Raw genomic sequence first — 12,768 nt, 5'->3', positions numbered from 1 at the left:
CCCCTCGCCCACCCTCGACGCCCCAGGCGCTGCTAGCCGAGCGCGGCCCGCTCGCTCCGCTCTCTAGCGCCCCTGCAGGACGGCCTCGCCCCTCCGCTCTCAGGCCACGCCCCTTTCACGCAGACCACGCCCCGCCCTCAGACCACGCCCCCACGCAGGCCCCGCCCCCGGCCCAGCCCTGCCCTCCACGGGGTGGGGGCGTCTCGGTGGGTGGCGCGGGGGCGCCAGGGCCCGTGGCAGGGCCGGGGCTGGCAGCAGGAGGACCAGCGCCCCCGGGCCCCCAGGCCCAGCCCCGGGCCCAGCCCTGCCCCACCAGGCCAAGGCTGCCAAGGTGTCGCCCCCGCTGCCCCCACGCCCCAGGCCCTCCAGCGCCAGCCCCGCCTGGCCCCTGGGCAGGCCCTCGACACCGCACCGCTGCCGTGACCCCGGCGCCCTCCGGCCCCGGCGCCCGGCCCCGCCGCTTCCCGTCAGAGCGGCCGCACTGCCCCGGCCCCGCGTCCCGCCAGGGCACGGCCAGCACTGCGCGGCAGGGCGACGCGGGCCCCGCTGCGGGCTTGAGCGGGCACCATGGCCCCCCGTGCCACCCTGCTCTTCCTCGCCCTCCTCCTGTCGGCGTCGCAGGGGCAGAAGCGGAGGCGGCCCCCGCCTCCCCAGAGTCCCATCGAGAAGGTCACCGTTCAGCAGGGCCTCAGCCTGCCCCAGGTGAGGGGCTGGGGCATTTCGGGGCCTGCCGGCCGCTCTCCCAGCCTGTCCTGGCCGCAGTTGGGCTTGGGGGCGCCTGCAGCTGGGGGCCGGCTCAGTTCGGAGCAGCACGGGGGAGAGGGGGGCAAGAGCTCAGAGACGCGGAGGGCTGCAGTGTTTCCCCCTCCCAAGCCCAGCACCGCAGCGTGGCCCCCCCTGTTACCTGGCCCAGCAGCAGGCGCTTCCCTGACCTGACTCCCAGGCATGTCTCTCCTCAGGACCTGGCGAGCATGTCACCCCCCAGATCTGGCCCCCAGTGCCTTCCCCAGACCGGGTCTCTGGGGGGTGTACTCTCACAGTAMACCCCCCTAGACTTGGTCTGTCAGCGTGTCCCCCCAGCCCTCAGCTGTCCAGAGCAGCTCAGCCCCACAGCTTGAACCCTGAGAAGTGCCTGTCCCTGGGGTCTGCAAGGTGTCCAGAGAAGTGACGCATGGGGCAGATTTCAAAGGCCAAATCTTCACCGCAGGCAGTCCGGCCCTGGCTGGCTGCCATCCCCCGGGACACTCTACTCCCACAGCTGCCAGCAGTACTTGCGCTGCTCAGCCCTGGGGCCGTGGCGAAGTCAAGGTCGGTCCAATTGCTCTTGATTTTGTCTTTGAAATTCACGGCTCCCCCCAGGGCACCAGGCACAACTTCTGTCCCAGGTGCTGGGGCTCGAGGTGCTCATCTGCAGCCAGGAGCATGAGGAGTCTGCTGGGGGAGTAGGGCGTCCTGTGGGCTGCCCGGCCTGGGCTGTGGTGTGGGGTGCTGAGGCTTGCTCACCCACACGCCCAGGACCTCTCAGGGTGCTCTCACCCTTGCTGGCAGTGTCAGGTCTCGAGGGGACGTCTTTGCCGAGCCACTCCCTGAAGCTGTCCTGCTTCAGCCTGTCCCTGTGCCAGGTTGAGTCTATGGCTTTCTTGGCTCCTCGCCACCTCTTATCTGTCCTTCTCTCTCCCACCTGCCTGCTCCTGAACAAGGGCCCTCAGTGAGCAGCAGCTTTGGGCATGCCAAGGGGAGGTAGGCACGGCAGGATAACAAACAAGGGGAAGCGTTACGGAAATATGTTTCTCTGTTCACTGATAACAGCTGGCACTCCTAGCCAGGCCAGCAGGGCTCAGCCTGTGGCACCTCCTGGCTGTGTCAGCAATGGCACCGGGATGAAACGGGCACTATCTTGATGAGCCTGGCAGCATCTGGTGCTTGCTCTGCCCTGGGTGGGCCTGTTCCTGTCCCCTCTCCTGGGGAGCAGGAGCAGGATCCAACCCTTGGCCAGACAGGGTTGTGCCAGCATGGCTCGGCATGGCCATGGCTGGGGGAGCACCCTGGCCTGCAGGCAGCCCCCATGCTGGGTCAGTCGGGGAGGTTTCTGGCTCTCACTGCCATGCAGCTGTGGGCTTGGGGTGGTGGTGGTCCAGGGGCTGCAGCCTGGCAGGCGGTGCCAGCCCTGTGCCATGCAGTTCGCAGGAAAGTGGTTCCTCGTTGGTGTGGCCTCCCGCTGCAGCCACCTGGCAGAGCACAGCCACCATCTGGAGGCGACGGCAGTGGTGATGACTGTTGAAGGGCAGAGTCTGGCCATCAGCACCTTCAGGAAGCTGTGAGTGACACTGGCCCACCAGAACTCCAGGGAGGGACAGGGATGCTGCAGGCGGGTCAAACCAGGGCCAGTGCTCCAGCTATGGGCTCCAAGGAAATGATAAGCCTCTGGTGGCAAAGCAGAGGTGGGATCTCTGCAGGGAAACAGGAGGGATCAGTGAGCACTCAGGCTTGCCAGGTTTTTGGACTCTAGATCTCTCACTGTAGCCCCTCAGGGCTCTCAGATGACCCTTAGCAGCATCTCTCCCTTGGAGAAAACAAAGACCTGAGAAAACATGTCTTGTATGCACCCTGGCAAGTAGGGAGAGCAGTGACCTGGCATCATGGTAGGTCCTCTCCAGCTTGCACAAAGTCCTTTTCTCCCCACACAGGGACGGGATATGCTGGGAAATCAAGCAACACTACCTCCCTTCCAAGGCCCATGGACGTTTCCTCTTAAAGGGTAAGGAATGCCAGGTTGGCCTGGGGTGGCATAAGGGCTGCAGATCCAAAGCCTCCAAGCCTTGCTCCTGACCAGGAGGTCAGGTGTCCTATGATGTCTTCTTCCCCTATATCCCAATATCTCACCCCATATTCCCCTCAGTATCTCAGTCCTGGGCTCCAAAAGTGCTCAGTGCTGAATGCCATCATGGGCAGCACCAACCAGTGGTGGGCTAGTACCTGCTGACTGGAAATGCCATCCCCACAGGGGAGCAGGATGTGCGAGCTCTGGCCCTGATGTTCACCACCTTGTATGCCCCTCTTGTGGTAAAGCCAAGGCCCCTGGATGGTGCCAGTCCCACCACATGCCGAAGAGGGGATGCTGGCAATGCCTAGGAGCTAAGCAGCATTGCTCTGTGCTGTGGCTGTCTTTCCTAGGCCGTGGCTTCAGCAGCAAGGTGGATGTGGTGGTGGGGGAGACGGACTACAGCAGTTATGCCATCGTCTATTACCAGAAGGGCCAGAGCATCTCTGTCAAGCTCTACGGTAAGTCAATGCTGAGAGGCTGCTTTGGAAGCTGAGGTGCATGGGTGCTGGTTGATGTCTGGACCCCATGCACAGCAAAGCTGCTCCAAATTGGGTGTATTACTGAGCAAGGTTGGGGTGAGGGGCTAAACATTCTGCCCAGAGGCCTGGGTTGTGCCCCTTCCCATCAGGCATCTTGCTGCCGTCAGTTCACCAGCCGGCGTATGTGAGCTGGTGGCACCATGTCTGGCACATGCAAGCTGGTGGGGTCACATCCAGCACATTTGAGCTGGGTCATGACTGGCTGGAAAACTGGAGGAAGCAGGATTGGGGTGATTTGGAAGTGATAGGCCGGTGTTGGACTCAGAGGATGCTGAACCCTCCAGGTCAATGGAGGACCCAGATGCAAGTGTGTCCATGGAAAAGCTCAGTAGGGCCTTGTCACCAGATGAAGAATTTTGTCCTCAAATACTGCAGGAGAATGGAAAGAGTCGACTCAGAGAAAATACTGTCCCTATGGGAGCAGCTCAGTCACAGAGAGGAAAATACCACTGAGTGAATCGAGATGTTTCTGCTTACTGGTTTGTGGCATATCAACCTTTGCCTGCTTGCTGCACACTGTCCCTCCCCACAGCTGATGTCACGGTCAAATGAGAGGTCATTTCACCCTGAAAAACTGCAGCTTTCCCCCTGAGAATCAGCAGAAACTGCTGTGATAGTGGCAAGGTTTTGTAACCGGCTTTTCTGAGCTGAAAAGCCCTTTGGCCCTGAGCCTCTGCTGCAGGGGGCCGGGAGAGCTGGGAGCTTTCTGATGGGGACAGACATCCTATCTGTCCCCCAAGGCCACTGATGGCATGTGTTTTCCTCCCCTTGCAGGACGGGCCAGCCAGGTCAGTGATGCTGTTGTGGACAAATTCGAGCAGCATGTCAGGGCTGTGGGCCTGAACGAAGATGTGACCTACTACTTCCCCATATACGGTAGATGGGGTGTGGTCCCCTGGGAGCGCGGAGCGTCCATGGTGAGGGCTGTGCTCGAGGATCTGGCACTGGGGTTTCTGGTGCTGGCACCTCTGACATGGGGAGAGGAGTGCAGGCATGTCCAAAAGCGGGTTGAGCAGCTCGTGGCCTCATATCACGAGAGAGCAAAGACACATGGGACCTGCCCCCATGCTGTGGCTTCCCTCCCAGCAAAGGACAGGGCTGTGCCCTAGCAGTGGTCCTGGGGTGCAAGGTGAAGGTGTCCCAGGTGCCCAGGCAGAGTGACCATCCCGGCCTCTCTCTATTGCAGGGTTTTGCGACTCTGTGGATGAGTTCCACATCCTTGACGGTGAGTTGCAGATCTCCAGCGAGACACTGAACCTCCTCTGTGCACCAAGCTCAGGCTGGGCCACATGGACCCACCTGGGGCCCAGCTTTGGGGCTGGTGCTGCCCACACGGGCTGGGCTGCGCCTGCAAGGTGATGGGTGCTACAGTGGTTCTCCCTGCTCTGGCTGCAGGCTGGGCATGCTGGGCTGGCCCCACAGCTCGCCATGGCTGTGTGGTTCTGCCCAATGAGTGTGGGCATGCTGGTCTGGCTCAAGGAGCAAGGACTGTCCCAGGAATCCCTCCATGTCCTTGTGCAGAGCTAGGAGGGGGCAAGACATCCCCCAGGGCAGCCATCAACTGCACCCTGGCAATGCAAAGCCCCATTTGGCCCCTATATGGGCTTAATGGAGTCTGTATTGAGGTTTCTTGGGGTGAGGGCTGGTCTGTTCTGGGATCCCTGGGGACAGGGGCACCCTGGGGTGAAGGCTGGGATCCCCGGGGACAGCTCCATCATTTATCATTGGAACTTGGGGAGGCAGAGGTGAGTCTTCAGCCAGGCCATTAGGCTCTAGTATGTCCCCCAGCCCCTCAACACCTCTTTCCTTTCCAGAAACGAAGGTGTAGATACAGATGGCATTGCCGGGAGGTCTCCAGAACTCAGCCCTGATCCCATCTGACTGCCTGCAGATAGAGGGCCATGCAAGAGCCAAGGCTGGCCAGGCTTTGGTCAGATACCTCTGCCTGCTCCACAGGACTTCCCAGGTCCTCCAGCTGTGCTGACACCTTGCCATGTCTCCCTGCAGCTTTGTGTCACCCCTCTGCTCTCTGCTCTGCTGCTCCTGCAGCTGCCAATGATATCCCAATAAACACCTTGGAAAAGGGTCCTGGCCTCAGGTGTGTCACCCCCTTGATCTGCCCCTAGGCCTTCTGCCTCAGAAAGGCCAGTACAGCTTTCACCTGGGAACAAGCTTGCTGGTATTACCTCTGGGCCCGGCTTGGGGACCAAGCCCTGGCATGCTGTTCCCACCCTGGGCAGGTGCCTGGTGCCACTGAGGGTACATGCAGCCAGGAGCCCCTGCCTGTGGTGCCGGGTGACATGCAGCCCCTACTCACAACCTTGTCCTCCTGTCCTCAAGCCTGACCCAAACGATGAGATGCCAAGGCAGGAATTACGACATTTCTTAATATACTCTCAGGTCCTATAATTCAAGTTGTTCTGGCTCATAGGTGAGGAAGTGCCCAGAGCTCAGTGACAGCAAAGCATGGTGTCAACATTGAACCTGTGGGAAAGCATGGAGCTTGGTGCTGTCAGGCTTCACAGGTTGGGGAGTTGCTGGGGACCTACTCTGGATCAGCTGTTCTCCCAGGACAAGCCACGAGATCCCTCACACCTTGGAGATCCTGGAAGAGGAAACCTTAGCCCGGCAGTGGTCCTGCTTCCCATCCCCAGGGCCTCTGGGACAGTGAAACACCCCATTTCCCTGCCTCAGCCTTGCAGATCGTGTTCTCCAAGGGGCTGCTACCACTTGGAGTCAGACCACTGTACGTCAACGGCTTCCCAAATCCTGCCCTGCACCAGGCAGAGCCCAGCTAAAGAGCAAAGTAGAGGAAGTCCCTTGCATGTAGGAAGCATCCAGTTCTCTGCAGAGGCCACGAGAGGCGTGGAGGCAGGGATGCAACCAGGATTTAGGGACTGGATCCTGTAAAGCATGGGGCTGCAGCCCCTCACAAGACCCCTTTCCCAAGCAAGCTGACACGTGTTCAGCCTGGTGGAGGGCTGCCACACTGCTGTGTGGGGCTGGGGTGTTTTAGGTGAGCAGTGCCTATACCCCAGTGCAGGCCGGGAGGTTCGAGAGGGCAGGGAGCAGCCCCTGGCCACTTGTGCTGAGCCAGCAGCAGACTGGAAACCTGTTTACGTGCAGGCCCCTCTGCAAGTGGCTGGTTGGGTGCCTTGGCCACCCTGCAGCCCCTACGGAGGGAAATAACCCTCTGCCTCCGGCGTGGGCGTTTTGCAATCTTAGTGGAAACTGTTAACACATGTTGTTTATCAGGGGAGTTATGTAAGGACCCGCCACGTGACTGCTCCGCTGCCAGCCCCCGATGAAACCGGCCATTGTCCCAGCTGCCCACGTGCGAGGCACTCGTGTCCGGCTGGGCTCGCAAATCCCCTCCGCTGGCTGGCAGCTCTGGCTGCGGCACGGCTTCCTGGCCGAACCTGCTGCTTCGCAGCGTCGTCGTGTTACGGACTGCGGTCCCGCTGCTGCAGCTCGCTTTCAGCCCCGCACCCAGTGGTGACGCTGCTCCCCAGAGGGGGCTGCGTTGCGGTGGAGATCAGCATGGTGGGGTGCGCATGACCAGGGTCTTCTGGAGATAGGAAAGCAAGGGAGAAGCCCTTTCTGGCTCTCTGGAGCCTATGTAACTCCATCCAGACCCTGTCTTCTTGCCTCTGCCCTGCTCCGCTCCAGCAGTGGGCTCAACTTGTCCCACATCGCTGATATCCCCACGTTTCTGTGCTTGCCACGGGCCAGTGCCCAATTTTGCCAGCTGTGAGAGCTGAGCACCCTGAGGCACCCTCCTAGGCACCCTCTCCTGCCACCCAGGGCAGGGTGCAGGGGCTACTCGGGGAGAGGGATGGCTTCGGAGCCTGCCTCATTGCAGGACTGCAGGGACGCACAGGGATCCTCCAGGCCTCCATTGCCCGCTGAAGAGAGAACTTTTCCCAGCACCTCGGCAACCGGTGGGGTGCCAACGCCAGCTGGCAACTTGCATCCAGCACCCCAGGGTGGACCGAGGCACCAGGGCCCGCAGGGCTGCGCACCAGCTGGTGCTCAGCGAGCCACAGCCGGGGCTCATGCAGGGGCCCTGGCCAGGCTCTCGTGATGCTCAGTCCCGCTCCGCTCAGCTTTTGTTTTGTTTTAATAAAGCTGCCGAGCCAAGGCCTGCTCGGCCCCCGGCGCATTTTGTGCTGGGGAAGCAGCGGCTCCCAGCTGGACATGGGGAAGGGAATGTGCTGGGGCCGCAGGGCCCGGTGGGCTGCCGAGAGGAAAAAAAAAACAGCTGTTGTGAAAACAGGCTCCTTACATAAAGGGTCTTGGCAAGGCTACGCTGCCGGGAGAGCTGCCGACGGCCAGGCTGGCGGCAGCCGGGCAGCCGGCCAGAGCCCCGGCCCCGGCAAGAGGCACAGCCAGGCTAATGCTCTGCCCGCTGCATCCCAGCAGGGATGGCTGAGCTGGGCCAGCCCAGCTGCCCGCCTCTGCCACTGCCACCCCCAGCCCTGGGACACCAGCCTGGCATCCCCCGGGGGACACTCTGGAGAGGTGGTAGGAACCTGGAGTTCATTCCCCCGCTGGGCACCCTGGGTTCCCCACTCTTGGCTTTCCACCAGCCACGTTTCTCTGCCAATTCAATTCCCCTCCCCAGTTGGCTGGGCTGGTGTGCCAACGGCCTGGGGAAGGTGACATGGTCAGGCCCTTGGCAGATGTGAGGACATGGTGCTGACGGACATCTCAGACACACAGCCCTGGGTGCACCAGAGCTCTCTGAGGAGCAGGCAAGCCCAGCCCCACAGAGATCTGGGGCTGGCACTGGGAGGTGACTGGCTTGGACCTACGCTGTCCAGCCTGGATTTAGAAGTGTTGCAGGACCATGCGCCCCTGAGTGCCGGGAAGTACCCCAGCCATGTTGACACCTCCAGCCAGACGAGCACAACAGGGAGCAGGGCTGTAAAACCACATTGATCCCCTGGAATTGAGGGGGGTCAGAGGGAAGTGCGACCGTGATAGCCATGGAGCTGGTTGAGCTTTTCTCTTCCTCACGAAACATCTGGAGGCCCTGGGGCCTGGGGTGGGCAGCCGGGCCGGCCAGGGTGCTCCTTTGGTGATGCAGGGACTTGGGTTAGGTTGAAGGTGAAGGTCCCATAGGAGTGCCCAAAGGTGGCCATGGGTCTTGTATGTTGGATCAGGCACGGCAGGCATCCAGTATCCCCTCTATGTTGTTTTGGCCCCTCTCTGAACCCAAGTGAGGTTGTTCTGCAAGGATCAGGGCAGTCAACAAACCCTGCCCCTTAGTCCTGACACCCTGGGCCAGGTGGCCCTGGCCCACTTCCCATGCTGGTGGCCAGCCTTGGCTCTCCCCACACCGGTCCCAAGCTCTCTGCTGCACCGAGAGGCAGGGACAGCTGCAAAACTGGCTCCAAGTTGTGTTTTTGCTGCAGGGAGGTTTGGCACCCGGAGACAAACATCTAAAATCAACAGGAGGGAAAAATTTGCTGCTTCCCAGGCTGCACTTCGGATTCGGCACTCGCCCCTGCTCTCGCTTGCATAACAGCACGGGGGGGAGACAGGGCTGGCCTGCCTGCAGCGCTTGCCCCCCGGGGCCATCACACAGCCTGCCCATAAATAGGGAGCTCGCCCGAGTCTCCAGCACTCCAGCACATCGCCTGAACTCGGCTCGGCTCAGCACAGGGAAGGGCAGAGAGCTGGGAGACATGCAGGCCACACTGCTCAGCATCTTGGGGCTGGCCCTGCTCGGGGCGCTGCATGCTCAGGAGGACGTTCCTGTGCAAGCTGACTTCCAGGAGGATCAGGTGACAGCAGCCCAACTGGCATGGGGGCTGGCGTGGGGGCGCATGGGACGTGTGGTGGGGATCATCTCCTGGCAGATGTGCAGAGGGTGTGTTACAGATGGAAGCGGGACCAGGCTGTCCTGGGCTCTGGAAGGAAGAGGGCACCCGGTGCACTCTTAGCTCCTCATCCCTCAGCTGCTCTGAGGTTCTGGTGGTTCAATTTGGTGTAGCTTGGTTTGGTGGCATTTCTATAGATGTACGGGGGTCTTGGAGGGAGGGGTTGAGAAAAGCAAGCTTGGTTTGACAGATTGCATGGAGAGGGGCCACAGACCTCCAGTCCCCAAGCCACCCCTGGACAGAGGTCTCAAAGAAACAAGGGTTGCTGTGCGGGGGGATCCCACACACCCTTCTGCCCTCCCCAGTTCCCCCTGCAGCCGGATGCTCCATGGAGGGCAGGCCACAGTCTGCTCCTGGCAGAGGAAGGCAGCTCCAGGCAGGTGGCAAGTCTGGGGTCCCATGGGGCACAGAGCAGGCTCACCCTTTGCTGGGGCAGTGGCCATACTGCTGGCTCCTCCAGATATCCGCTGGTCTGTGAACGGAGGGATGTAACTGCCCTGGGAAGGTGATGGGGCTGGAGGCAGATCTGGCGAGGACGGGGCATTTTCTGCCAAACCAGCTCAGCCTGCCTGTGCTTCCCACCCTGGACAACTCCAGTGCCTGCAGACAGCTCCCCTCGGGGTTCTCTGGACTGTGGCCCCAGGGAGCGGGCTGGGGCAAGCAGAGCAGCCTCTCCACCAGCAATGCTGGCCCTTGGCCCAAGCTGGGCTGCTGCAGTCCTGGGCACCTGCCCCTCACCTCCACAAACAATGCCACCTGCCACAGCAGTGATGGAGGCACTCTTTGTGCCCCTGGCCAGATGTTGATGGCATTTCTAAGCAGGACGTTCCTGTCCTCCTGCCAGGACATGGGGAAAATAGGAAGAAAATGCTCTTAGTGCTGAGAAATGAAAGGCATGATGTCATTCAGGGGGACTCCTTGCTTCTGGGTTTTGTGGAGACCAGGAGCTGTGTAGGACTTTCCAAAGGCTGTAGAAGCCCCCTGAGTGACGAAGATGTCAGGATACAGTCCCGTCATAAGGCATAGACTGATATGGGATGGAGAAGTGGCCTGAGCCAGGTGCTCCTGGTCAACTGAGGGTTGAGCCTTGTCCCTGTTGCTGCCACTCGTGGGGCAGCAGGTGTCAGGCAGGCAAGACACAGCACAGCTGCTGGCCTGCAGCTGAGATGAGATTATGTGCAGTTCACAGGGAAATGGTACAGCATTGGCCTGGCCTCCAACTCCAACTGGTTCAAGGACAAGAAGCACCTGATGAAGATGTGCACCACAGTCGTATCAGCTACTGCAGATGGCAACCTGGAAGTCACTTCCACCTACCCCAAGTGAGGCAGGCAACATGATGGGTGAACTGCTGGCACCAGGGGAGATGGGGGGCAGCCCCAGACTGCTATACTCAAGGGTCACCTTGTTCCCTGCACCTCCCTGACCCCAGAAGGGCCTTCCTGGTGGATGGCAGGTGTCCTCGGAGTGGCAGGGAGCATGATCCTGCCGGGTATCAGGTGTTTTGCCTTCCCTTGCTACTAGCAGATCTGACAGCTATGTGTCGGGTGCTGTGGAAGGCTGTTGGTGCCGTTGTTTCCCCTATGGCCACACAGGCAGCTCCTGTCCAGCCCCCACGACAATCTTGCACTTTGCTTCCCAGGGCTGATAAGTGTGAGACGAAGAACAGCCTCTACATCAAGACAGAGCAGCCAGGACGGTTCAGCTACACCAGCACACGTAAGTATCTGGCCCCATAGGCCAAAGTCCCAGCACATCCTTTTGAAGGCAGGATGGTGCCAGGACCTAGCCTCTGCACACACCTCAGTGGCACAGCCCTGTGTCCTGGGCATGGGCACTGCTGTCTCCAGCTCCTGGCCTGGAACTGGTGTTAGCTGTGCCTGGGGCTATCTGCCTACTCCCTGCCCTTGTCAGGGCATAGCAGAGTGCAGCAGTGCTTGGTGTGCTGGGCTGAGATGTGCCCTCTTTGCCCATTGCAGGTTGGGGCAGCAAGCATGACATCCGCATTGTGGAGACCAACTATGACGAGTACGCCTTGGTGGCTACCCAGATCTCCAAGAATACTGGCACCTCCACCATGGTGCTGCTCTATAGTACGTATTTGCCAGCACCAAGACCACCACATCCCACCCACCACCCTGTACCCCAATGAACGGGCTCTCCCAAGATTTCCTTGGCTGGGAGATCTTTCCCATGGGGGAAGGGTGGCAGGTCTCCCAGTGATGATGGTTGGGTTGCCCAAGCCTGTGGGTGCAGCCAGGACATGAGGTCCTGCCCAGCATCCAGTGACCAGTGAAACCTGTCACCTTGAGTGATATGTGGCATAGCTGGGTTTGGACCACTTTCCTGAAGGGAATTACACTTGCCAAGCTCTTGCTGGTTTTACTCTGCCCCTGGGCCATATAACCCAGTGTTGCCTGCTAGGTGATGAGTAGTGGGGCTTTTTCTCACTTTTGAGTGGTCCTGCTCTTCCGGTTGCAGGCAGGACTAAGGAGCTCAGTCCTGAGCGCCTGGAGAGGTTCACTCAGTTCTCCAAGGAACAGGGCTTGGCAGATGAAGATATCCTCATCCTGCCCAAAACAGGTAAGACCAGCTGGGAAGAGAGGCTGGAGAGGTCAGATGGGGTGGTGGGATGCTGAGCCCTAATGAGCCTGGCACCTCCAACCACATGGGTCCTCCTGTGCTGAGGCCAGAAGGGATGGGATGGGATGGGATGCATGTCTGTCTTGTGCCTGAAACAGATATACCTTTGTGATCTTAGCCTCAGAAGGAGGCACAGGTGGGAAGAGCCCCTTGTGGGTGTCCTGTGAGAAGGGTTTGGAGGGCAGTAGTCTCACTGAGCTCGTGGATGAGCTTATCTCTGGTTTTGTTCCTTCTGCAGATAAATGCATGACTGATGCTGCCTAGGTGAGTCCTGCTTTCGCTGGTGCTCAGACCAGCCCCATGTGGTGGCTTATAGAGGAGGCACTTGGAGACACTCCATACTGCAGAGCCCCCCCAGCACCCTGCCCCAGCCCTGTCAGGCTGCTCAGCCTCATCCCAGCTGCTTTCCCTGGGGATTTCTCTTCCCCTGGATGGGGAGAGCTCCCTGATGCTGTCCCCCATGGGGACAGCTCTCCTGTAGTCCCTGGAGCCACTTTATCTCCTCTCCACCATGCAGGAAAGCTAGCCCCGCAGGACTGCGTTACCCTGGGTTGTGGGATGGCTGGTGCCCACCTGCTTGGCGCAGGGCTCAGGGTGCTAGTGCCACCCCATCCTTTCCCTCCTCTTCCCCCAGCTCAGCTGTGTTTGCCTCCCCTCTCTTCCAGGCGGACTTCATGAGCTGCTGCCGGGCTGGAGCACAGAGAGTGCCACGAGTGGAGCAGCCACCCCCCCACCCCATCCCCGTCTTTCCCATGCCATGGCATCACCGTTCACTTTCTACCTTTGCACTCCATGTCTGTACCCCTTCCCTGCCAAAGCCCCATATAAAACACCAGCCCCCTGCCCTTGTCTGCTGGCTCGTCAAGGGGGGTGGACA

At 60.3% G+C, this 12,768-nt stretch overlaps 2 protein-coding genes across 2 annotated transcripts; both read left to right on the top strand.

The window, feature by feature from the left end:
- Window positions 1-201: 201 nt before the first annotated feature.
- C8G (complement C8 gamma chain) lies at window positions 202-5,443 on the top strand. Its single transcript, XM_085308321.1, has 7 exons — window positions 202-702; window positions 2,181-2,317; window positions 2,688-2,758; window positions 3,175-3,282; window positions 4,138-4,239; window positions 4,550-4,588; window positions 5,178-5,443. Exons 1-7 carry the CDS (start codon window positions 568-570, stop codon window positions 5,189-5,191), a joined length of 606 nt encoding a protein of 201 aa, XP_085164447.1. The 5' UTR covers window positions 202-567; the 3' UTR covers window positions 5,192-5,443.
- Window positions 5,444-8,984: 3,541 nt separating this feature from the next.
- Window positions 8,985-12,735, top strand: LOC146593995 (lipocalin-like). The gene is made up of 7 exons (XM_085308307.1): window positions 8,985-9,152; window positions 10,431-10,570; window positions 10,891-10,967; window positions 11,228-11,341; window positions 11,730-11,831; window positions 12,130-12,155; window positions 12,557-12,735. The coding sequence occupies exons 1-6, from the start codon at window positions 9,054-9,056 to the stop codon at window positions 12,153-12,155; spliced, it is 558 nt and encodes a 185-aa protein (XP_085164433.1). The 5' UTR covers window positions 8,985-9,053; the 3' UTR covers window positions 12,557-12,735.
- The last annotated feature ends 33 nt before the right edge of the window (window positions 12,736-12,768 follow it).

The sequence above is a fragment of the Rhea americana genome, unplaced genomic scaffold, assembly GCF_003343005.1.
Source record: "Rhea americana isolate MKP2758 unplaced genomic scaffold, rheAme1 scaffold_273, whole genome shotgun sequence".
NCBI classification, from domain to species: domain Eukaryota; kingdom Metazoa; phylum Chordata; class Aves; order Rheiformes; family Rheidae; genus Rhea; species Rhea americana.
The sequence above is the reverse complement of the archived record's forward strand: the minus strand, read 5'-3'. Positions and strand labels throughout refer to the sequence as shown.